The 27,203-nt window shown below is 37.9% G+C and overlaps 1 protein-coding gene across 2 annotated transcripts in view; it reads right to left on the reverse strand.

The window, feature by feature from the left end:
• Positions 1-27,203, reverse strand: part of SCN2A (sodium voltage-gated channel alpha subunit 2) — a 137,628-nt gene that overhangs the window by 78,681 nt on the left and 31,744 nt on the right. Inside the window, exons 1-3 of one of the 2 annotated variants that reach the window (XM_061436454.1) lie at positions 9,433-9,608; positions 7,492-7,809; positions 6,484-6,602 (exon numbers count right to left, since the gene is read on the reverse strand). In XM_061436454.1, coding sequence (XP_061292438.1) covers positions 6,484-6,602; positions 7,492-7,758 — 386 coding nt within the window. In that variant the 5' untranslated portion in view covers positions 7,759-7,809; positions 9,433-9,608. Of the gene's footprint in view, positions 1-6,483; positions 6,603-7,491; positions 7,810-9,432; positions 9,609-27,203 lie in introns of those variants that run through there. The other variant, XM_061436464.1, reaches the window with a different exon arrangement.

Genomic DNA, 27,203 nt, shown 5'->3' on the forward strand with positions numbered 1-27,203 from the left:
CCCATGGACTGTAGCCCACCACACTCTTCTGTCCACTGAATTTCCCAGGCAACAATACTAGAGTAGGATACCATTTCCTTCACCAGGGAATCTTCCTGACTCAGGGATTAAACCCTTGTCTCTTATATTGGCAGGTGGGTTCTTTACTACTGAGCCACCAGGGAAGCCCAAAATGCATGTATTTATTTTCTAAATATATAGCACATAAAGTACATTTTTTCAGAAGAACAATGAATCCTAGAGTAGTATTTCCTTGTGAGATTTTGTATACAAATAAAAATAGATGCAGCGTAACCTCATATAATATCAAGAAAAAAAGGATTTTTAAAATCTAATAATTTCTCTATACCAGGTATTCATAAAAATGTGTTAACCTTTTGATTGGTAGTAACCTGTCAGTTGGCAAGTCTAAAATATTTCCTGTGTGTATGATGAGGAAAGACTTCTTCATATTCATATTGAAAATGCTTTACATAACCTCTGACCTGGGAACTAGATGATTAAAGTACTGGCATGCCTACCCCTATATCCACATGGGTAGGATGCAGCAGCATGAGTTTTAAAGTGATAAACTATGGATCAGATGCATCCTTTACCAATCACATGGGCTTCAGCAAGTTAATTATTGAAGGCTCAGTTTTCTTATGCAAATACAGATAATAATACCAATACTTCTCTTAGTGAATAGTTATCTTTATTACTATTAATCATTTGTTTATTAAATATAAAAACATAGGGCATTTTTTTGTTTTCTTTTATTTTCTCTTTGTTTTCTTAAGGAAGGGAAAGACATTGTTCTGTTCAGGGATTTTGTAATAATACATAATATCCAGAGAAGTTGCAGAGACATTTTTTACTTAAAATGTATATGAACTAGAGGCAGAAGATAGTTTTATCTAAGAGATTTCTAACATAGAGAATTTAAGCAAAGTAAGATAGATCTTTTTCTACCTAGTCGTACATATTTGCAAGGCAGCAGAAATGTCAACTAAATGTCACATATATACTGTTAACTCTTGAGTTGTTTAATTTTGTTATTAACAAATTCCTAACCATGTGATGACACGTGGTAACTTTTGAGCATTGAAAGCAGGAGAAACAGAAACAGTAAGTTGTTCACCCTCCTTTCCCACAGACCTCTATAATGTTTTATGGAAAACCATGTTGTTTTTGATTTCTAATAGATACCATATAATTTTGGGGTGAGCTAAAAAGCTGACTTCCTATTTCATGAATTAGTAAGTTGGAGCCACTGAAAACAACCTTTGAGATACATAGAAGCACAGGTAGATAAATTATGTACCCCTAATACATAATTTATACCTGAGGGTTTAGAAGTCTGTTAGATAGAAACAGCAAAGATAGATAGAAACTGCAGTTTCTGTTAGATAGAAACTGCAAAGCATACTGGGCTGATAATCAAAGGCTTAGTCTGAAGTTCTGGCCTTGCCACGTATATAAAATGTAGGCTTATAAGACAGTGACTAAACATGTCTGGGCCTCAATGAACTCATCTGCAAAGTGAGATTGTGGTTGGGACTGACCACATTATGTTTCCGTCACTCAACAGCTTCTAACTCTGGTGCTGTATAAACATTCTGTTTGCAAAATCAAGCCTCAAGAGACTAGAGATTTGTACAGAATTTGTTTGTGGAATTCCTTAAATAATATGAGACTGTTTCTTTGCTAATCTTGCAGCACTTGCTCCTAGAATTGTAGCTAGTACTACCAAGAACAGCTGTCCTAGTTACAAGTTATCAAGTTCCTACCAAGTGCTGTATCAACCCTGAATATTCTCTGAAGGACTGATGCTGAAGCTGAAGCTCCAATACTTTGGTCACCAGATATGAAGAGCCAACTCATTGGGAAAAGACCCTGCTCCTGGGAAAGATTGAGGGCAGGAGGAAAAGGAGGTGACAAAGGATGAGGTGGTTGGATGGCATCATCAACTCAATGGACGTAAGTTTGAGCAAACTCAGGGAGATAGTGAAGGACAGGAAGCCCATAGAGTTGCAAAGAGTCAGACATGACTGAGTGACTGAACACCAACCAAGTGCTAGTCACAGTGTCAGGTACTTATATAGTTATAATCATTAATGTTTAAATTATGATCGCAAAATACAGATGGACAAAGTGAGATTCAAACATCTGGAGTAACTCGGACCAAGGTCATAGAGCCAATAAGTAAATCTCAGAGGTAGGGTTTGAATCCAGGTTTTCTGACTCCAAAATCCGTTTTTCATTTTCCTAACCTGTATGAATGATGGGCAGTTCTGCACTACTGTGTGATTTGGAGTGTTTTAGGTCTCTGTCACCACTTTAAATACCATCTGTACAGCGACATAATGATGACTACATCTCTCAAAGTTTTACCTCCAGCCCAACCCTTTCCTGAACTCCAGACCTGCATTCCATTTAACACCTCAGCTCCTCCACTGACTGTCTAACGGGCTTCTCAAAAACAAATAAACAAACAAATGTTCAAACTCAAGCTCTTGATTTTACCCAGCATATCTCTCCACCTAATGTTGTCTGTCCCAAGCTCAAGGAGCTACACTTTTCTTTCTTGACCATACTAAACACCTAGAGTCCTCCTTAGTTCTGCTCGTTCCCTCACACCCCACATCCAATTGATCAGCATAACCTTTCAGCTTTTCTGAAAAACACAACTGAATTTGATGACATTTGCTACCCTCATCGTTTCCACCAAAGCCACCAGCATCCTCTGCCTTCATAAAGGCAGTAAACCCCCAATCTGCTTTCTTACTTCCACCCTATCCCCTCAGGCAATCTGTTCTCTACACAGCAGCCAGAGTGATCTTTTTCAAATCTGACTCAGGTGATGACATTCTTTTGCTGAAAACCCTCCGGTCTTCTCTCTCCATCTAATTCAGGGTATACTGGGTGTCTTACCAACCACCTACAATGTCAGCCCTGACCTCCACTCTCAATGACCTCATCCCCTTCTACTCTCTACCCTTCCCACTCTCCTCTGGGCACTCTGGGCTCTGGACTCTGGACTCTGGACTCTTGAATACACCAGGTACACTTCTACATTCATCCTTTGCTTTCATATTTGCTATTCACCTTTCTCCTTAGATTTCCACGTTGCACTTCCTCACTTCCTTTGGATCTTTACTCAGATGCTATCTTTTCAGAGAGGACTTCCCTGATCATATGATTTAAAACAGTACCTCGCCACTCTTCTCTATTTATACAGCTTTATTTTTCTTGATAGCATTTATCACTAGCCGACACTAGCTCAATTGTTTGTATTATCTCTCTCCTCTCAAACACACATATACACATGAATACAGATACTTGACAGGGACTAGCAGGTTCTATGTTGCATCACGGTGTCTAGAAGAACATTTGCCACACAGTAGGTACTTAGTAAATATTTGCGAATGAAGAAATGAATAACAAATGCAAAGTGAAGGAGAGTGTGCACATTAAGCTAAAATAATAAAAAAATTGACGTGCAACACACTGAAAATTCTGATAGGAAATTTTAGGAATATGGATAAATTTTTACTTGTTTACTATCTAGAAAACATAACCATATTTTATTTAACTATCAAAACAAGATAATAGGCACATCAAAAGCATTTTCAGTTTTCAAAATATACTCTGGCAAAAATAGAGTAAGCGTAAGGTTTTTCTGCCAAAATCAAGACACAAAGCTAATTTGATATGCAAGAATGCCTAATGAAGATAACAGCTCCTGAAGAAATAAGTCAAGGTTTTCATTGGAAAAAGAGATACCAGTCTAGGTTGAAAATGCCAGTTTTTTTTTTTTACTGTGAATGACCATTTTATGGATTATAAACTAATGATAATAAATACACAATGCCCTCTTATCTGTGCCTAAAATGCAGATAGCAACCTCAAGCATTTTTATCTTGTAGCAAAAGGCACTTAAAATTAGAAAACCAGGATTTGAGCTTAGGATGTGCATTGTGAGGAATAAGACAAAGTCACTGAGAAAGTTACCTGCCACTGTCCAGTATTATTTACAGCAAAGTTTACTAGGACATACAGTCAAATGTGCATTATCACCAAAAGACCAAAGAATGTGTCTATCTTCTATCTCTACTCCAAGGTAATATAGCTGAGATAGAATAATTTAATTCAGGCAATCAGAGATTTTTAAAAATCTACTTTTTCTGCATTAGAAGAAATGTGTAGCTCCATGCCACTTGTAAGGTTTTGGAGAGTCAAACATTCAGTTCAGCAAATCTTAGATTTATCTAGCTGCCTTCACATTTCAACTTACACCACTGCAGACCTCCTGACAACTGTGCCCCTTGAAGGTTTTCTTTCTTCTGGGAAGTAAGTGCAAACTTTCAAATTCTTCAAATTCAAATCGTATCTTGATTCCTAAAGAGAGCCCACCATAAACTTGGTCTGATTCAAGGCCCAGAGTCTCCGATCAGAACTTCTAAAACTACTCTCATCCTCTACCACTGGAAGTCTCTTTTCCCGGAAGGCTTTATGTTAAGATTCCTGGGTCTTCTAACCTCCTAGAATTTTTTGGAGTGGCGATGATATAATAGCTTTCATGAAATTTTCAAAAAAATATGCTATCTCCCCACAAAAGTTTTAAAACAACAATAACAACAACAACAGTCCTGCCTTTTTTCTTTAATACTGAGCTTTCTTAATGTTATTTCTTCATTCATACTGAAGGCAAAATAGATTTTTCTGACCTCTTCAAAACTTCCATTTTGTCACTTGTTTTGCGTCTAATCATTTAACTTCTTGACTCATTTGTCACTTGCTTCTTTAATTCATACTCTCCCAGTATTTACTATAAACAGAGCAATGGGCTAAGTCTGAATTTTTTGACATGATTTCATGTATAAATTGTGATTACATAGGGATGAACAATTATTTTTAGATACAATGAATAATTTATGGAAATATTTATTCAGAGCACAGATTTTAACTACTCAAACATCATAATGGACCATAACTTATAGTTCATGGGACTCAAATCTAAATCTCAACTTTATTATTCATTCCTAAAGCTTATTATTCATTCAAAGACATTTTTTTCTTTCTGTAAAATGTTTATTTGAAGAGCAGAAGTAAGGAATCATTATTGCTTAAAAAAACTCACAAGAAAATTATTAAATCTTCAAACATAAATACGAAATTAAAATATATCTATGCAAAACATGGGGGTAATGGAGAGGGATGACCTAGAGATTAAAAGGAAACTGAATTCCAGAACTCCGTGCTTCTACAGACGTCATTTGCCAAATTGCCAGGCAAGTCTGGGGACACGCTTTACAGCCCAACACCCAGAACTGAGATGAGTTCCCTGTATCAAGTTCATTCTATCTCCTGAATTCCTTATCTTATCTAATTCCCTACCATATCAAATTGAATTATTTTCTAGGCCTGCTAGGGAAAGTAAGCTTTTACACTGGAAGCCTTTGACCGTGTTGTAAATCAAAGGCGATGACTCTTTCTAATTAGGAAACAAAATTTAAAGTTGTCCTATCTGAGACTTTGCTTAAGTTTCAGTTTCCCCTTCCTTACCTCTGGTTCCTGACGTGTGTCCGTTCCTTATCCCAAGGCTTCTGTGTTCTTCCTGTAAATGTCCCTGACTGACATACCCGTCTTCCAAACCTTTGCCTCCTTGGTTTTTCCAGGCCTGGCTGTCAGTCAGACCACTGTCTCTGGTCTGGAAGAAAACTTCCCATTTACAACTACTCTATTTAACTTAAATCAAATCACTATCTCCCACCAAGGTGTCATCAATTCCATTTCTAGGAAGTAGATACTTCATAAGGAGAATAAAGAATGAAATGAGAATGTATGTGGGAAGAAACTGCAGCAGGACCCATGAGTTGAATAAAACACAGGAACAAGTGACCAAAAAAAGAAAGAAAAAGAAAATAGAAAATCAATACAAATGACGCTTGGGAAAAGAATTGGAAGAAATAATTGAAAGACTAATGCATATACAGTCATATCACAATTATAAACATTTGTAACTCAAAGCTTTCAAATACTAAAGTGAAAAGCAGAAAGCAGTAAAAATTAAGATCAAAAGAAATAAAATTGTGTAATTCAGATTATGCAGATATATTCCAAATGTAAAAGTAGTAAAGAAAATTAGTTCACAGAGTTTACCCATTATATAACCTTATAAAATCTGAAGACTTATAAAAGGAGAGCCTGGTAACACTGTCAAAGTTAATGAACAAGTCTCGGATGTAGTAGGCAATTCAGAAGGGAGCAGAGGTAGAAAGAAATAAGTAGTGAGTCAAGGAGAGGAGAAATACTTAGAAGATGTGGAAAGTGGTTCACTTACCTGTGATCCCATTTGGCAATAACGCTAAACTGTTGAGGAAGAGGGAAAAAAGAAAGAGCACGTAATGTTGCCAACCACATACATTTTTGAAAAATTCCCAACTCAATAAGTTAGTCAAAGAGCAAAATCATGTAAGTGACTATTTGAAAAAAGGATATGAATGTACCAAAATCTTAATAGCTAATTTTCTAATAGGGTTGAAGGGAGTTAAAATGTACAGGGCAGGGGTGGCACTGAATCGAGAGATTGCTTTCCCTTTATTCAATACTATAAATGTCTGAAAAAGAAAACAAACACATAAAACAGAAGTTAGAAATGCAATATTAAAACTAAGAACAATTTGAGAAAAAAGTGATAAAATTTTTTTAGAAATATGATTTTATAAAATAATAATATACTAACTACTAACATATGACATGATGCTACGTATTTTCTCTTTCTGAATGCTATAAACTCCCCTAATTTGGCGAGAGATATGAGGATTTAAGGAACATAAAGAAAATATATAGTCATTACCATAGGAATACTTAGCATCACCATCAAGTTTTAATATCAGTATTTTCAAACTGTACTTATAATTCACAAAGAGCTCAAGAATGAGGCTTTGATTACTTTTTCAATTTGATAAAAGCCTTCTCACAGGAACTTCAGTGTTTTCTGGAGGTGGTAGTTGATCAAATGCTTTTAGGGGGCACTTGGAAGTCACCTGCTTTTATTTCTTCTTGAGGGAACCATGGAATGGGCCAAATTTATATGTGAGGGAATAAATGTGCTGAAAATCAAAGTACCTTTTGTAGAGCTAGATATTATAAAGAGAACTTTGTATACGACTCCTGGAAATATTGTTTTTAATGCATAAAAAATAAACTCCTTGTCTTTACTTTCTGCTTCACCACACTGTAAGGTCAGCAGACTTTTGCCCTTCCTCATTTCCCCCACTGCAAGATGCTCTTTCAGCTCTCTGCCTGTCCTGGTCGTGGGTTCAAATAAATGCTTCCCAAAGACTCTAGGACAACGGGGCCATGGCATGGTCAAGCCCATTACTACCATAGTGATACTTCAGACAGAGGGGAGGTGGCACAACATTCTTCACCTAACATGCCTGGCACTAGCCCAGAAGCAATTAGGAAGTAGAGGAAATAAAGGCAACTTGACTAAGAACTCACTTTCTTATTGATATAATAGGGATCCAGATCCTCCAGGGGCTCTGACACCATCTCTGGAGGAATGTCTCCATAAATAAATGGAAGGGATTTTCCTGCTTCCAAGTCACTATTTGGCTTTGGGCCACTTTCATCATCCTCATCCTTGCGCTCTTGTTTGGGTCTCTTAGCTTTCTCTTCTGCAATGCGTTGTTCAATAGCAGCAAGGGATTCCCTGGTAAAGAAGCGGAAGCTGTCAGGTCCTGGCGGTACCAGCACTGACTGTGCCATCTTTTCATCCTGCTTCTTTAATCACTGTTTAGCTCCTTGCATAAGAAAGTGCTATGGAAACAACAGAGAGAGAGAGAGAAAGACAGAGAGGGAAAAAAAGCAATGGTCGTTAGGATAAAAGGGCAATGACATGATATTGAGATATCATACATACAAACGAAGCTATCTGTAGTATTTTACTAAGGAAGCTGCACTTGGCATTCAGGGGATTCGCCTGCATGCATTCATCTGCTTGCATGGAGATCTATCTTTCACATTCAGTAGGTGTCTATGAGGTAATCTAATCTCCCACTCCCAAAATGTTTTAAGTGAAAATATCCAACTCGGAGCTCAGAAATGGAGGATACTGGTTTGTGCTTGCTGCTTCATTTGTGTGAATTATTTTGGCAGCCATCTTTTTCAGCATCCTTTCTGGAAAAAAAAAATATATCAGAGATCCATAACAAGAGATGAATAATCACTCAAAATTGTAGAACTGGGGTGTGTTAAGATCTTGCATGTATCTCTCCATATTTTTTTTTTCCATGTTCCTTTTGGCCCACTCTCCACGTTAAAGAGCTGATTTGAAAATCAATGCACCTGGTAAAGAGCTCTGGAAATCCTGAAATGCCAGGCTGTGGAAACCTAGGTAGATTCTGCTTGAACGCAAGGAGCGGGAAGGAGCAGGGGATGCCCGGTTGTATTTGGAATTGCTCGGAAGCTACACAGGAAGGGACCTGGCTCCTGCCAAACCAGGCAGGAAGTCACCCACGTCAGAGGTCTGGAGCTTGGACCCCCTGGTTGAGCACCTGCTGCTAGCTGGTGTAATTGCTTCTTAAATTAACAAATTTGCAGTATCTTAGGAAATACTGTAGAGAGAGCTCATTTTCTCAAATGATGTCCATTTCTTAAAAATCCACATAGCAGATTTGGACTTGAAAAAATAAGGTTTAAGATAGTTTATCTTTAACATGAGCTCCATTTATTTTGGTTTTTGTGGTAACATAAATGTGGTTTTACTGTATTCTAACCGTATTTTATTGGGCTAGCATATATAATTTAAGTGAGCACACCAATCATTCCAAACGTTATCTCTGAATCAGTGGCAAGAGTTTCTGTGCTTTCTGAAACAATATAACCAAAATCTTGACTCCTGAATGCCGCCTATATACAATCACTTATCTATTTTCCTTCTTTGTAAAATATCAGTCCATTCTAACCCTTACCCTACAGGAATGAGCATTCCCATTTAATTATATGAGGTGCATTATCTAAGAGTAAAATTCATTCACATCCAGGTCACTCCTGCAGCATATGTCAGATCAAATAGGGAAATCTAAAATAAGATAATTACTGCATCATTTCCACATTTTTTTTTGAAGTAGACCAGGACCTTTCAGCCACCAGTAGCAGACTGCCCTCTTAGAATCCCAGTGCCTCTAAAACATCCCTCATTTTCCTCACCCATCCCCAGAGACCCTTATGCCTAGCGACAGGCACAGGAATGAAGAAGGTCCCGGCACACTTCAGGGAGGAAACTGCCATGCCTGGATGCTCTAATAGAAGAGACATGCTAAAACATGCAGCCAGCAGCTTCAAAATGAAAGTGGTCCTCTGCAGATTCCCCCAGGATTCTACTGTAAAGGTAGAGAAGCATCACAGAAAATAAGCATAATAAGAATATTAAAACATTACCCCTGCAGAGTCTTTTACACCCAGAGTTTAGGATTGATAGGCTGGCACCAAGAAGACTGCAGCTAAAATTCCATCATGCTTTTTTTTTTTTCTTTTTTTCATTTTTTTTTAAAATTTCTCCTTCAGAGACCACACCTAACTTCCTGTGAAAGGATTCTGGTAACTGAAGTAAGACCAGGCATTTCCTGTGTGGGGACTACAAAATGGCATTATTATAGCTACCACTAGAGGGCAGAGGAGCTGTGAAGAGAAAACCCTCAATGTACACACAGAAGCGTGTTTGAAACAGCTCAAAGCTCTCAGTAATGGAGCTCTGATCTTCTAAAGGCTTTTCTTAGAACGTTAAGACTTAGCCGGTTTCAATCACTAATTTTGTTAATGAATAGTGCTTCTGTTCATGCTTTTTATTTGCTAAGCCAAAAGTCACTGAATGGATAAAAATAATTCAAAGTAAAAAAGAAGGTAAATAATAAAGGGCTAAAAGTAAAAACTTATAAAACAGCAATTATATTAATGAAAGTCTTACCTACATGGGATTTGACATTAACCTCAGACCCAGAGTCTCTGAAATCCAATAAAGGCCTTTGCTAGTTCAACAAAGAGCTAGCTAAACTAACTTTCCCTAGAAATAAAATTAAACTATTAGGACACCAATCTTATTTTATCTCTAATTTAAGTGGCTGAAAAGCAACCGGAAAACATGAAAGCCAAAAGGAGACTAAATTCCAGTACTTAGATTAATAACATAGTTAAGATTTGAGGACTAATATGTGCCAGTCACTGACTGGGCTGAGTCTGCACATACTGTATCATTCCATCTCCCCACAATTCCATCAGATAAAGGCTTTCATGATCCTTATTGGAAAATCTAAGAAAGGAAATACATTGAGGTTAGGAAGTTACCTCAAATCCACAGTCAGGATTCAGACTCAAAATCTGTGAGCTTTATTCAATTATGCTACTGCTAAGTCACTTCAGTCGTGTCTGACTCTGTGCGACCCCATAGACGGTAGCCCACCAGGCTTCCCCGTCCCTGGGATTCTCCAGCAAGAACACTGGAGTGGGTTGCCATTTCCTTCTCCAATGCATGAAAGTGAGAGTGAAAGTGAAGTCGCTCAGTCGTGTCTGACCCTCAGCGACCCCATGGACTGCAGCCTTCCAGGCTCCTCCATCCATGGGATTTTCCAGGCAAGAGTACTGGAGTGGGGTGCCATTGTCTTCTCCGTTATTCAATTATAAACAACCCAAAAACCGAAACACCTGCTTATGTAAGTAAACCTAAAATAAAGATTAAATAAAATCGGTAAGAGGAAACAATTATAATCAGAAACAGTCATGATTGTAGTGCTAGTGGTAAAGAACTTGCCTGCCAATGTAGGAGACACAGAAGACTAGGGTTCAATCCCTGGGTCTAGAAGATCCCCTGGAGTAGAAAATGGCAATGCACTCCAGTATTCTTGCCTGGAAAATTCCATGGACAGAGGGGCCTGGTGAGCTACAGTCCATAGCGTTTCAGAGAGTCAGACACAACTGAGCAACTGACCATATCTACATTTTTTGCATATTTTCTGGCTTCACCATTTTCATTAGAAAGGGTATTTTTTAAGTGTTTGACCTGTGATTTTCTTTTTTCAAACTTTAAACTTTTCACTTTGTATTGGGGTATAGCTGATACAACAATGTTGTGATAGCTTCAGGTTCACAGCAAAGGGATTCACCCACACACACATATCCACTCTCCCCCAAGCCTTCCTCCCATCCAAGCTAGGACATAACATTGAACAGAGTTCCATATGCTACACAATAGGTTGGTTTTCCATTTGAACATAGTGTTGTGTACATGACCTTCCCAAACTTCTTAACCATCCCTTCTACTGGCAACCAAAAGTGTATTTTCTAAGTCTGTGAGTCTTTTTCTTTTACTTCTGCAGGTAAGTTCATTTGTATCATTAGAAAAACTGTTTAAGACGGGCAAGAAGCAGATATTGCCAAAAAATAACTCTGTAATTCATTCTAGCAAGTCTCTTTTGGTAATATAAGCAAAAGAATGACCCAAAATGGCTTAGGTAAGAGAAAGAAAGAAAGGAGAAAAAAAAAGAAGAAGAAAAGATTAGGAGGAGGGATGGAGGGAGGAAAATGGGGAGGGAGAGAGGGAGGAGAGAAAAAAGAAGAAAAGAAAGGAAAAGGAACATGGGGATTCATTGTCAAGGTTTGTTGTCTAAGGCTAGCTAGGCATAAATGCTTTGGAAGCCCAGTGATGTTACCAGAATCTAGTTATGCTGTATGCTTTGGCTCTAACTTCTATCGTGATAGCTTTTCGTTCCTTATTATAGTAAGATGCTATAGCATCTCTGACTTCCCAATATCACAGATTTAAATCCAATAGGGACAAAGACCCAGAAAAAATCTCATTGCGTCTCATTAGCTTCAGCTGGGTCACATGCTTATCCCTGAAGCAATCACTCTGTCCAGGGAGATGCCATACTTTGTGCTTTGATTGGCTTCTCCTAAGCCAATGCCTCATCCTGGAACTAGGAGGAAGTTCTACTTGAAACCTATGAACAGTGAGGATTGTGGTGGTGGCACAGCAACATTCCTGAAATGCAGAGCTTGTGTACTATTCCTGGAATAAAAGGGGGTTGATTCTGGCCAACAAAAACAAGCAAGCAAACAAGTATGCATGCTGGTCACAGAGTGGTCGTATTTGCAGTGTTTCAATACTCAAGTAACTCTGTGTGTGCTTGTGTAGGTGTAGGTGTTGCAAGAGGGCATCAGAGGGCAGACACACTGAAACCATACTCACAGAAAACTAGTCAATCTAATCACTAGGACCACAGCCTTGTCTAACTCAATGAAACTAAGCCATGTCCGTGGGGCAACCCAAGACGGGCGGGTCATGGTGGAGAGATCTGACAGAATGTGGTCCACTGGAGAAGGGAATGGCAAACCACTTCAGTATTCTTGCCTTGAGAACCCCATGAACAGTATGAAAAGGCAAAATGATAGGATACTGAAAGAGAAACTCCCCAGGTCAGTAGGTACCCAATATGCTACTGGAGATCAGTGGAGAAATAACTCCAGAAAGAATGATGACAGAGGATGAGATGGCTGGATGGCATCACTGACTCAATGGACGTGAGTCTGAGTGAACTCCGGGAGTTGGTGATGGACAGGGAGGCCTGGCGTGCTGCGATTCATGGGGTCGCAAAGAGTCGGACACGACTGAGTGACTGAACTGAACTGGACTAAACTGATATACACACATATATGGAGAGCATAGAGGGTATGTTTATACACATATATCATTTTCTAGCTTCATCATTTTCATTAGGAAAAGTTTCACTGCCTTCCATGTATATCATTTTAAAGACTTAGAAACCAGGCAAGAAATTTAGATTACGTCCTCAGAGTAACTTGTCCTACCACAATAAAATATTTTACAAATCTCTATGATGAGCACTAACTTCATTTATCAAATGAACACAAGCATACTACAGAGATCAGGTTTGGTCCTATGCGACTGCGATAAAGTGAATATTACAATAAAATCAGTCACAGGAATTTTTTGGTTTCCCAGTGCATACACAAGTTATGTTTACACTATACTTTAGTGTAAGTGTGCAATAGCTTTATGTCTTAAAATGTACAGACCTTAATTGAAACTTAATTTATTTCTAAAAATTACTAAAAATTCTAATCATCTGAACCTTCAATGAGTCATAATCTTTTTGTAACAGTAACATCAAAGACCACTGATCATTGATCACCATAACAAATATAATAATAATAAAATGTTTGAAATATTTTGAAAATTACCAAAGTATGACACAGAGACAGGAAGTGAGTAAAGACTGTTGGAAAAATGATGATGATAGACTTGCTCAGCAAATGGTTGCTGAAAACTTTTAATTTCTAAAAAACACAATAAAGTAAAGTGCAATTAAAAGAAAAACAAGATATGCCTGTATCTGAATATTCTGGTCTTATTTTACAGATGTGCTCAACAATAGACTAACTTGTTATACAAAAGATTCTATTAATAATTTAAAAAGTAAACTAAAAAGCAAAAAATTTACAAACTGTTTTGCCAAATATTCGGGGGGCAGTGATCAACATAGATAGTGCTTATTTTTTGCCAGGCATTATTTTAAGAAGTATGTTGTTGTGTTGTTGAAGAGTGTTACTCGGTCATGCCTGACTCTTTGCAAACCCATGGACTGTAGCCTGTCAGGCTCCTCCATGGAATTCTCCAGGCAAGAATACTGGAGTGGGTTGCCATGCCCTTCTACAGGGGATCTTCCTGACCCAGGGATTGAACCAGAGTCTCCTGCATTGCGGGTGGATTCTTTACCATTTGAACCACCAGAGAAGCCCAAGTGAAAGTGTTAGCCTCTCAGAAGTGTGTGATTCTTTGCGACCACATGGACTGTATAGCTTGCCAGGCTCCTCTGTTCATGGAATTCTCTAGGCAAGAATATTGGACCATTTAATTTTTATAACTATCTGATAAAGTAGATATTGTGATCATCCTCACTTATAACAAGAGGAAACTGGGGTACCAAGAAGTTAAATAATTTGCAACATGTATAAGTTCTCACAGTTAGAAGTGTAATCAGGATTTGAACCCATGCTCCTCCCAGGCTACAGAATCTATGTTCTAACCATCATGTGCTGCTTCTTAAGTCGTTTTCCAGAATTATTCACTCTCACGAACACTCCCAAGATATGTGAATTTACATTAGTTGTATGATCACTCCTTCCTCTCCCATTACTCCTAGTCAGTGAATGTGTCATAGGATATTTAAAAGGATAAACCACCAATATTTTACCAAAACATCCAAGACATATGATGAACAACATCTAAATATTTTTTCTGTTTCAAATTGACTTTTGTAAAATATAGATAGGAACCATAGTCTCTTGTTTATGATTTTCTGGGATGAGATTTTCAGAAGTCATGCACATTAGTTTTTCTTGCATTTGTTCTGCCCTTGGTTAACATCATACTGACATTTTATGAGAATGCTAAATGATACATGTTACATAGCTTTTAAATTTCATTAATTGTACTAGTTTACAGGCAGAAGATTTTGTATTACAACTTTTAAGGCCAGAGGCTATATTAGGGAAGACCTATAAATAATGGGAAAGGCAAGCAATGTTATTTTAAGTAGTTGGAAAAACAGTTAGAATTGGATTTCTAGATTCTGATGACATTTCTATGTTTCCTTTTCAATTCCTTATGTTTTAAATTTGTCTCACTTATAAAATAGGAACATTAATTTTCTAAATTGAAATATAAAAGAAAAATTAAGCCACGTTATTACACATAATGATATCTATAAAATAGTATTACATTTATATGAAAGGGCAATAACAAAACAAAGAAGTAATAAATAGGATATGACTTTAATTCCTTTCCATGAAGATCTACATTTATATAAATAAGTACTCTAAAGTTAAATTTATATGAAGAACATTATTGGCTTATTACATTTCATAGATAAACAAATAATTATAAAAGTTTATATCATAATTACTGACTGTGGAAAGTGTTTAAAAAACTTAGAGGATTTAGAACCCAAGAGTTAAGAAAGCTGAGAAAGACTAAGGGGTTTATTTTTCTGAAAGTGATCTTTTAATTCTATTTTACAACTGTTATTTTGAGTTTTCTTCAGCACATTAATACTGATAACAAGCCAAGGAAATATTTGCTAAATATTACCTGAAGATTTATTTTCTGTATTTTCTAGTTTCTTTATTCCATAGGTTTGAGTCTATTTTCTCACAAACTCTTTGATTGTCACTTGCTGTGTTTTTGCATATCCTTATCTTTTTAACCTTGATCCACTAGCTCAATTCTGTAACTAACAATTTTCATAAGAGTGAGAAAGATCTGAATAACTAGACTTATGTGTTGCCTCACTACAGATTAGAGGAAGAACATAACAGAAAATAAAAGACATAGGCTCAGTATGTACTGTTCAGTGTTCCTTTAAATGACTGTTATGTTTTAAATACATTTTGTTTTTCTTTAACAGAAATGTACTCTGATGTTATCGTGATCCCTGGGAAATATCATTCAATGTTAACAATAACCACTTTCAAAAAATTTCCTGGAAAAAAACATTATATATGAGATACACCTCTATTTTTATACAAGCATTTTTATTTTGTTGAAAGTAGAGTGGCAACTTGTTTCTACATCCTTTCTTAATTTTCAGATGTATTAAACAGAGATTCCCATCTGTGAACTACTTCAATTCTGCCTAAATGACTTATCAGCTGGAAGTCCACCTCTAATCTGATGACATACCAGTTTGCTTTTTGATGGATTGATCATACTGGAATTACAGAATTCTACTTCTGGATATTAATAGTCAAGCAAGGAAGAAAATTTCCTAAGGTATGATCCTCCCTATGAGAATGAGACATTTCCATGTGCTCCAAATACTTTAATATTTCTAGCTCAGTTTTCTTCAGTCCTTCTGTGTCACTGAGTACTGCTACCCAAAACTGTCCCCCCTCAGCCTCCATCCTCTTTAATAGGAGAAAAAAAAAGTGCCCTCTCAACTCTTAAGTGGGATAGTAGAGCTGAATGTCGGGGCATCTTCCCCAGGAAAGAACAAGAAAGCAGAGCCAAGAGCAGAAGGTCTTTGGAATGAAAAACAGTGCTCTCAAAAAACAGGTACATTCCAGAGTGTCCTGGATACAAAACTTGTGCGTGCCAGTGTGTGTGTGCACACATGTGATGCACGTGTGTGCCTCAGAGAGACAGAGATCTAGAGATGAGAATGAATGCCTGAAGAGACCACAGGTTTGTTTCTTCATGCCATGTTAACACGATCTAAATTCTGGTTCTACTGGTTACCACACTTGATTCTTGTAATATTTTGTGAAAGACGTAATATTATTGTCACTTTCCTAATGTGCAGTGTGATACAGGCTTATGGTAGGCTGTGTAACCTGGCGCGGTCACACGGAGCCAGCATTTAAACTCACATGTGTCTGATGTCAAATTCTAAATAAACTTCGTTGTCCCATTTTCCATCAAGAGTGAGAAAAGTACCACTGATTCACAAATTGAGAAGGGTATTGTGAAATACATCTGATTCTTTAAGTCACTGGATCCCCATCTATAGCTCAGATATTCATGGGATACTCTACGCCCGCGTGGGTGCTCAGTTGTGTCAGACCCTTTGGGACCCCATGGACTGTAGCACCCCCAGGCTCCTCTGTCCATGGAATTTTCCAGGCAAGAATACTGGAGTGGGTTGCCACTTTCTTCTCCAGGGGAACTTCCTGACCCAATGATTGAACCTGCATGTCCTGCATCTCCTGCATTATCAGGTGGATTCTTTACCACTAGCATCACCTGGGAAGCCCACCCTGGGCCCACTACTATTAAACAAATTGGTGGCCTACCAGGAATTACTGTTTCCCCTTCATAATCTTGCTATTGTGAGGCTAGCTTGACTTTTCGCTGGAATAAGATTTAAACTCTTTAAACCTCAGATTTCGCATCAGTGGAAATGAAGGCTCATTTTGAGTTTTATGAAACAAATTTAAAAAGAATAAACTAAGCACTATGATTGAGACATAGTAGATGCTTAGTAAATGCTGGGGGGTTTTTTTCCCCTTTTTTTAGAGACATCTTAGTGCTGTTGCTTGTCATTTCAGTAATGCCTATCTCTCCATTGTCCCATCTTCCTTATTTTATCCCATCTTTTGTGGTTTCCAGGGTCTAGCATAGTACTCATCTGAGATAAAGTGTTTAGTAAATCATCGATGAATTAACAGTTGTAACCCTGTATTTATTCAGGAGTTTTCTTGGTCTTTGTTTTCTTTCCAGGATAATTTTTGTGTCATGACACCAACTAATTTTTGATTTCTGATTTTGTTGTTTCAGTTATATAGGACTTTACAAGTGACTTCTTACGTCTATGGCACCTCCATATACTGAGCTTACTTTACCTAACCCATGCCCTTAACCTAAAGTCAACTACTATCCTCACTGTCTCCCCTCTCCATCCAACCCATGTGTACTTGAACACCACACACATGCACACGCACACACACACACACACACACATGCATATATATAGAGATATGTTTGTTTCTGCTTCCCTAGCTTGTTTCAGCAGCCCAGAAAGTTCAACATTCATGTATCTACCTTTCACAATCTTATCAATTCATCACAAGCCATTGTTCTGTAAATTTTTCTTCCACTTCTGAATTTCCATTATATCAATGTTTAAAGAAGAAAAAATATCACAGCATTAACCTCTTAATGCATACATTAACATATATTTTTCTTTGCGTTAATCTGTCCCTAAAACTACTTCTTGGTCAGTTTTAATGAAAGTATAGCCTGACATCTGTCACTTTCATCCAACTATTATCAACTGATTCTTCATTACCACTTTATATTATAAAGCACAAATTCTCCTGCCTGATATTTAAAGAACATTCCAAATGTCTTTTCCAGTCTTTCCTCCTGTCAACCCTTATTAGTACCCTGTTTTAAAGACACAATAATCTGTTCAAGTTTTCCTAAACTTGCATCATGTTCTCTGTATTTTCACTTCCAAGCTAATGTTTATGCTGTTTTCATGACCTGAAATTCACTATATTACCAATTCAACCTGATAAAACAATAGCAGTTTTAAATCTCAAGTATGACATTTTCCATAAGTACTTCCACATCCTTCCATCTGAATATGTCCTTTTACTTTTGAGCCAAATAATACTTGTTTTTTACACACTATTTGATGTACTAATGTGACTGCTTTGAAGTAAGTCTGTGAAGCCCTCCTCTTGGTAACTCTAAAAGTTCATAAAGCAATACCTTGTACAAAGTAGACAAAAGAACTAAATAACAGAATATTTCCAAAAGGCGGTATTGAATAACCTGCGGTGCTAGTGTTAAAAAACCCGCCTGCCAATGCAGGAGATGTAAGAGACACGTGTTCAATCCCAGGTTGGGAAGATCCCCTGGAGAACGGCATGACAACCCACTCCAGTATTCTTGTCCTTGAGAATCCCATGGACAGAGAAGCATGGCGGGCTACAGCCGATAGGGTTGCAAAGAATCAGACACAACTAAAGTGACTTAGCATGTGACGTTGAAGGGATCCTGGATGTAAAATAGGCTCTTGTGACTCGAGAGGACAGATCTAAGATGAATATGTCATAGCAAAAAATTGATTCACTATAAATAAATAATAATGTTCAAATTATTAGACTTGCATAAATCTAAACAACTACTCTTTAATAAGAAGTAATTCTAAGTTATTGGAGATACTCAAGCCAGTACTATAGAAAGAATGCTTGTCTGGGCAAATAATTGGAATACATAACTCCAAAAATATTTTCAACCTCCAGATTGTATGATTGCCTAAAAAGGCAGAGCACCTAATTATCTTTTACTAAAGTGAGAAAAATGAAGGCAGAATTAAACAAATTTTTATGGTTTTTTACATAAATTCTGGATTAGAGATCACTCAACATCCAGAAGTCAGTGAGAAGACACGTTGCCTCCCTGATCAGTGGTTGCTGCTGCCTGGCGATGAGCAGCATGAGGGCAGGGAGCTCCTCTGGAACTGCTAACCACCTCCTTCTCCATTTCTCATTGTATCATGTGGTTTCCCCATAAATATGTGGAACTGAATTAAAAATGAGATTTAATTTGCATTTGCATAACTAGACCAAAAGAGGTCAGAAAGAGGACACAGTAAAAAAAGGATCTTAACAATAAAAGCTGACTTGCTTTAAAAATACGATCAATTACGGCTTTTTAGACCGCAATAAGAAAACACTGAAAAGCAATACTAAGAAGTTATTTTTGCCTCTTTTTAGGATCAAGAATGAATCTATTTATCTTTGTCGAGTTCACATTGTAAACAATATATTTTCAGCAAAAATATGAAAATATATGTCCAGATACATGTCTTCTTTTTTAAAATTAGTTATATTAGTGGTCCAGGCACTTAAGCTAAGAGGGCTATGGCTGTAAACAATTTTGAATTTTTTTCTTTTGGAGTTGTTGCCTATTTTCTAGGAAGATAATTTAGAGTTCTTTTTTTCCACGAAACTTCTTTGGCACTCAGCTTCTAGTTACACTTGATTTAGCAACATCACTCATTTTGAGGTACTCTAACTGACTTACTGTTATTTGGTGAGCACCAGGCTTCTGAAGAAAAGGCAATGACTTTGGAGCCAGAACTAGTTTGCATGTTTACTCTGCTACTTTCCAGCTATGGTTCTTCGAGCAAAGTACTTAGATTATAGTGAGAATTAAAGAAATAAGTAAATTACCCAGCACATACAGAGGGTGTTACTTATCCCACTTTTTTCCTACACCCTTCAAGTTCTTCCAAATAATACTGTATGAAGCAGAATAAATAAGCCTACATATAAAGCTTGAAGTCCAATTTACAATTTTACAATTTACAATCCAGTCCATCATTTAACAAACAAAACTTTTAAGTGTTTACTAAAGGCCACTATTGTCCAGATGCTTCCAGACAATCTGCCTTCATGGAGCTTATATTTTATGTATCCTAATAAAACAGATTATGTATAAGAAAATTACATATAGAATATAGAAGGCAAGAGGTACACGCTATGAAAAAAGAAAGAGAGAGGAAAAAAAAATAATAATAAACCAGTGTAGAGAGTGAGGGAGAAGAAGGTTATGTGGTAACTTCAAATAGAGCGGTCAAGGAAAGTCTTGCTGAGGAAGTAACATTTAAGCCAAAGCCCTGAAGGATTCACGGAAGACAGCCATGTCATAAGCCTTCCAGGATGATGGGGTTCCGAGCAGAGCCAATGCATTGCAGAGTTACAGGAAGGTACTCACGTTTGGAGAGGCCTATAGCAAGGTAAGTAACACTGAAAGAGTGAAATGACCACACAAAAACACCAGCATGTCAACAGGAAGAAGAAACTGGAGCAGGTAGCAGGGACAGTGAGTACACCAGCAGACGCTGCCAACCTCAGTTAGGCCTGCCATCTGGTTGCCCAGCAGTTTTACCGGGGACACCTGTGACATAAATGTCAAGATCAGAGCCCAAGCCAGACCCTGAGAAGCAGCAATCATAACAGATAGAAAGGAAAGCTCGCTGCCACTCAATGCCCTTAGCCTGAGCACAAAAAGGGATGTTGAAAGCAGGATAGCATTCCTGACAGCTCAGAAAAATCTAAGCCTGGATGGCCATCTGCAGGGTGGGACCCGAGAACCACGTTATGGATAGCTATGGGGAGTACGGGGCCAAATTTAGCAGCTAGAAACAGCTCAACGTCAGTAAAGCAGTCAAAGCAAAATGTTGCCTATCCTTGATGCCTAGAAATCTTTGCTGCAATTTTAAGAGATTAGAAAAGGGGTATTTTTTGTGGACCAGGATGCAGTTTTAAAATAGACCAGTTAAACGATATAACACCAATTAAAATTAAAACTATGAAACAGATACTGCTACAAAATTTTTCATTTTTATGTGTGAAAAGTGCGCTGGTATTACATTTGTCTATTCAATATGTTGGCAGCTATCTTCACTAGCATATTCCCTGGCTTCTAACCACTCCTAATACATTTTAGAGAGAACAAATAGAGAATTAGCCACTCTGCCCTTAAGTCTTACGGGCTCCTCCTTACCTTTTCCCTCCCTCCCTTCTCTCTCTATTTCTTCTTTCTTCCCCTGCCTCCACCCCAACCTTTAAAACAAGGATAACTTCTATCTTGATCAAAATCATAATGTTGCTGTTGGGATGAATTCTGATTATTTACAGTAAACCATTTTTTGAACTTTAAAGCATTATAACATTGTTTATCCTTTTCCTTAATATTATTAAAACATAATTTGCCAGTAGAAATGAATGAAGAAAGAGTTTTTAAATGAAATGACCTCTTGCATTCTATATTTGAAAGTTTCCTTATGTAATTCCATGTATGTGATTTATAAAGGTATGGTTAGAACCTATAAGACGGTTAGATTTTAGAGTTCTCTATCCATGCACATAGATGCATAAGCCCACACATGACAGGTCACATGATTTCCATCCCACCATACGACTGTAGAGGTTTCACCTGAAAACTAAAACAGGAAAAGCAGCAGGTCTGAGAAGGGAAAAGGGCAAAGTGAGGAAAACATACCACCTCCCCCAGTAAAGTGACCATTTGCTTTCTACATACTCATTTCCAGGCTCATATTCATGAATGACATTTCCCATTTGCTTTTCTCACTTCCAATCAGACAAAATATAGTGAAATCATTAAAAGCAAGGACTGATCTGTAAAAACAGCCTCATCACTTGGAAATTATCAAAGGGCAAGAAATGACTCACACTTTTTTTAAAAAGTTCAAATCTTGATCACAAATTGCAAACTGAAATTGCTTTTGGTTTCTTGTAAAAAAAATACAGAGAGACAGAGAGAGAGAGAGAATGATTTGAGTTCTATTAATACAAAGAAAATGTTCATCCAAATAAAAGAATTTGTAAATTAGAAGACATCATTTATATTCATAATTAAACCTCTACTTTCTTTATGGCACTGAGAAAAAAATTTCCCCTTGTATTCGCACTATAACCAATGTTAATTAAAATCATAGGTTTTGTGTTTGGAAGGGGGCCTCCAAAGAGATCATGTAGTCAGACTACTTCTATTCATTAAGGATTGAACTAAAATCGGAGACAGATGGCTTTGTCTCAGATCTCGGAACAGAGATTTCACAACTTTCCTTGGTTGTCTATTCAACTCTTTAATCACCATCTAACTTACTCTTTAGTTATAACCTCTGCTACCATTAACACTATCCAGACTATTTCTGTCAGTGTTTCATTGTATGGAAAGAGAAGCACCATATACACCCCTGTATGGGATTTATCAAGGTAAAATTGCCCAAACATTTACTTAGCATTCTGTTTATTAACATTGAAAGGATATTATCTTTTAGTTCAACCAAGATACAGTGACTCAATAAGAACTGTAGTAAAAGAAAAACATTAGCTAGCATGTAGGCATGACCCTTATAATTCTTAGCCTGTAGTCTGCTGGTAACTACAAATTGTCACTTGCCAAGGGCATTTTGCCACATGCCACTTGGGAGATTGAATCCTGTGCTGCTGTAGCTGTTGACCTTCAAAAAGCCCTGAAGGGCTTTCAGGGTGGGGAATGAAGCACTTTGTGCTCCGGGAAAACTGGTGGAATAGGTCTTTAGATAGATATTTTCAGGAACTGATATCATGATCCCAATCCTTGCATCTCCTCATTGACATCAGCTCCTCTGACTAGCAGAAAACTTTTTGTAAAAGAAGTGTTGATTGTGTGAACTCCCCTTTCACCAAAACTACATATATTGACCTTCCCCAACTATCTCTTTGAAGCAGTTTCTCAGAACTATTGGAGGTGCTTTCTCCTGGGCTGCAGTCCTCATTTTGCCCCCAGTAAAATCTAACTTGCAACTCTCACGTTATGCATCATTTTTTTAGTTGACACTGATTTTCTGTCCATTCTCTTCCCCAAGTTCTTCTGAAGAAAATATAATGTTAACTTGATTAATCAGCTCTTGAGACAACATTGCAGTTGAACACCATAAACACACAGGCTTTTTTTTTGCAGTTTTAATTTATTTTTAATTGAAGGATACTTGCTTTACACTATTGTGTTGGTTTCTGCCATAGATCAACATGAATCAACCATAGGTATACATATGTCCCCTCCCGCTTGAACCTCCTACCCCACTTCACTCCTCTAGTTGTCACAGTGCCCTGGTTTGAGCTCGCTGAGTCATAGAGCCAATTGCCACTGGTTACCTATTCTATATACTGCAGTGTGTATGCTTCCATGCTACTCTCTCCATTATCCCACCCTCTCCTTCCTCCCCTGCCATGTCCACAAGTCTGTCTCTATGTCTGTGTCTCCACTGTTACCCTGAAAATAGGATCATCAGCACCATCTTTCTAGATTCCATATGCTACTGCTAAGTCACTTCAGTCGTGTCCAACTCTGTGCAACCCCATAGACGGCAGCCCACCAGGCTCCCCCATCCCTGGGATTCTCCAGGCAAGAACAGTGAAGTGGGTCGCCATTTCCTTCTCCAAGATTCCATATATTATGCATTAAAATACAATATTTGTTTCTTTCTTTCTAACTTACTTCATTCTGTATAATAGGCTCTAGGTTCATCTACCTCATTAGAACTGACTCAAATGCCTTCCTTTTTATGGCTGAGTAGTGTTCCATTGCCAGAGAAGGCAATGGCACCCCACTCCAGTACTCTTGCCTGGAAAATCCCATGGACGGAGGAGCCTGGTGGGCTGCAGTCCATGGGGTCGTGAAGAGTCGGACACGACTGAGTGACTTCACTTTCACTTTTCACTTTCATGCATTGGAGAAGGAAATGGCAACCCACTCAAGTGTTCTTGCCTGGAGAATCCCAGGAACAGGGGAACCTGGTGGGCTGCCGTCTATGGGGTCGCACAGAGTTGGACACGACTGAAGCGACTTAGCAGAGGCAGCTGCAGCAGCAGTGTTCCATTGCATATATATACCACAGCTTCTTTATCCATTCATCTACTGATGGACATCTAGGCTGCTTCAATGTCTGAGCAATTATAAATAGTACTGCAGTGAACACTGGGGTACATGTGTTTTTTCAATTATGCTTTCCTCAAAGTATATGCAATTGTTGGGACATATGGTAGCTTTATTCCTAGTTTTTCAGGGATCTCCATATTGTCTTTCATAGTGTCTTATCAATTTACATTCCTACCAACACGGTAAGAGGGTTCCCTTTTCTTCACACCCACTCCAGCATTTATTGTCTGTAGATTTTTTGATGATGGTCATTCTCACCAGTGTGAGAAAACTCAGACTTTTAACATGTTGTAGTTGTCTGTCATTCAGTACAGAACACTTTCTACTTTTTCTTATGATTTCTTTTATTCATAGATTGATTTAAGTGTTCCTTAATTTTTCAAAGAAAAGGACTTTTTCTATATAATTTATTGTTATTGGTTTCTAATTTAATTCCACTGTAGCCAAATAAACAAATAGATTGAAACTTACTTTATGGCCCAGCATATGATTTTTGGTGAATGTTCTATATACACTTAAAAAGAATGTGTATTGGCTATTTATAATAACCAGGACATGGAAGCAACCTAGATGTCCATCAGCAGATGAATGGATAAGAAAGCTGTGGTACATATACACAGTGGAATATTACTCAGCCATTTAAAAGAAAACATTTGAATCAGTTCTAAAAGGTGGATTAAACTGGAGCCTATTATACAGAGTGAAGTAAGTCATAAAGGAAAACACCAATACAGTATTCTAACACATATATTTGGAATTTAGAAAGATGGTAACAATAACTCTATATGCGAGATAGCAAAAGAGACACAGATGTATAGAACAGTCTTTTGGACTCTGTGGGAGAAGGTGAGGGTGGGATGATTTGAGAGAATAGCATTGAAACATGTATATTATCATATGTGAAACAGATTGCCAGTTAAGGTTTGATGCATGATTCAGGGTGCTCAGGGCTGGTGCACTGGGATGACCCAGAGGGATGGGATGGGGAGGGAGGTAGGAGGGGGATTCAGGATGGGGAATACATGTACACCATGGCTGATTCATGTAAATGTATGGCAAAAACCACTATGATATTTTAAAATAATTAGCCTCCAATTAAAATAAATAAATTAAAAAAAAGAATGTGTATTGTAATAAAAGGTCAGAATATAGAATATTCTATAAGTAAATTGGAACCTCATGTTTGATAACTGAGAATCCTCACAGATTTTCTTTTGTACTGGTTTTATCAACTGCTGAAAGAAGACTGTTCAAATCTCTAAAAATAATTGTGCATCTATATGTGTATTTCTCACTTTAATTCTGTCAATTTTTTCTTCTTCTGTTTTGGAATGTTTGTCATACACATTTTGTCATGATTTTGTCATGCACATTTAAGACTGTTATGTGCTATTACAAATCTGACCTTTTATTCCAATGAAATGAACATTTTAATCTGTATTAACATTCCTTGTCTTGAAGTCTACTTTATTTGATATTAATATCGACATTTCATCTTTCTTTGCTAAGTGTTTACATGCTATACCTTTTGTCATTCTTTTAGTTTCAATCCATCTTTGTTCACTCTCTTGTTGACCCTCTTTCACCTGATAGAGTGTTCCCATCAGGTACCTTCAATTTACTCTCTCTATGTGGTCAAGATAAGAGTATAAGCTCCCTTGCTACAGATTCACATTTTAAAGGGCAGTATGAACCAATTATGTATCTAAGATAATTAGTTCTAAGGTAATTGGGAGTTGGATCTTTTTGGCCTTTGATCTCATCACTATCAATATTCCTTGTCCCCTAGAGAATTCAATGCCTAATTAAGTATTCCAAATAAACACATGGAAATTTAAGTGACAGCACTGAGTCCAGTAGCAGCGCAAGACAGCAACATACAAAAACAACACAACTAACAGGTTGATTTGTTTGTGATAAATTTTTTTAAAGTTTTACAAAATGTTTTTATATATGCTATATTTATCACTTACAACAACCGCAGTGGGTAGCTCAGGGAGGTATGAATAGCTTCATCTTATAGATAAAGAAACTAAGCTTTTAGTCAGCCTATGCTACTGATCACAGCATATACATAATGGATGCAAGAGTGCAACTTGCATATTTTGACTTTACCTCCCACCACAAGAACTTATTTTATGTCCCTTGCTATTCAAAAAAGGTTAAAGTCATTGACTGCTGAAGATAAACAAAAGCTTCTTAGATGAGGTAGAACTTAGGCTCAGCTTTAAAGGTTATACCAGAAGAAGAGGACATTCCTATTGGAAGGGAAAGCATAATCAAAGGCCCAGCCCTAAGTAGGGTCTGGCTCTAACCTACAAGAGAGAACAAGGCAGGTTGGAGAAAGAGCAAATGAAAAGATCCAATTGGACTAGAGAGGATGTTCTTGCCTAGAGCAAATCAGGGAAGGATAACAGAGGTGAGAATGGGGAAAGTGTCAACAAAAGATGCCAAAGGTCAAGAGGTGGCTTCAAGATGGGGAAGGAATAAGACTGAGAGACCACCTTCTCCCCTACAAAAATATCAAAAAGTCATGTGTGTGTGGAATAATTCCCACGAACACTGTCAGAGGACCCCGACATCCAGAAAGGCAAATTAATCTCCTCAGAATAGGTACAGAAAAGATAAAGACAAAAATGGAAACAAAGGATTTCACGATGGGTCCTCCTGTCCCAGGGAGGGAGTCCTGAAGGAGGAGAAGTTTCCACACAATAGGAAACCCTGTCACAGGTGAGGTAAGGGGGGAACTTTGGATCCTCAGAAGGAAGCACAACAAGGCAAAACAGAAAATTCACTACAGAGATCAGGCCAAACAGCAATTTCCAGCTAAGAAGTGGCTCACAGGCTTGTGTTCACCTGCAGTAAGTGAGGCCTGGGTGCGGGGACTCAGGCTTTGGGGCCCAGTCCTCAGGGAGAGGACTGGGGCTAACTGCTGTGAAGATACCCTGAGGGGGCTAAAGTAACACAGCAGAGACAGAACAGGAGAAACCCTGGGACCACCAGAGAAACAAGAGTATGCCTGCTGGAAGGCTCTAACTCTTTGCGCTAACTCCAGGCATTCACAGGACAAAGGAACATGCCCTAGCATATATCGAAGTGGGGCAATTCAGCTGCAGTCTACTGTACCAGAGATGGCAAATTCCACCAAGCTGTGATCCTAAGCAGCTCAGCTCTG

Source organism: Bos javanicus, chromosome 2 (assembly GCF_032452875.1).
Source record: "Bos javanicus breed banteng chromosome 2, ARS-OSU_banteng_1.0, whole genome shotgun sequence".
In the NCBI taxonomy this organism is placed as follows: Eukaryota; Metazoa; Chordata; class Mammalia; order Artiodactyla; family Bovidae; genus Bos; species Bos javanicus.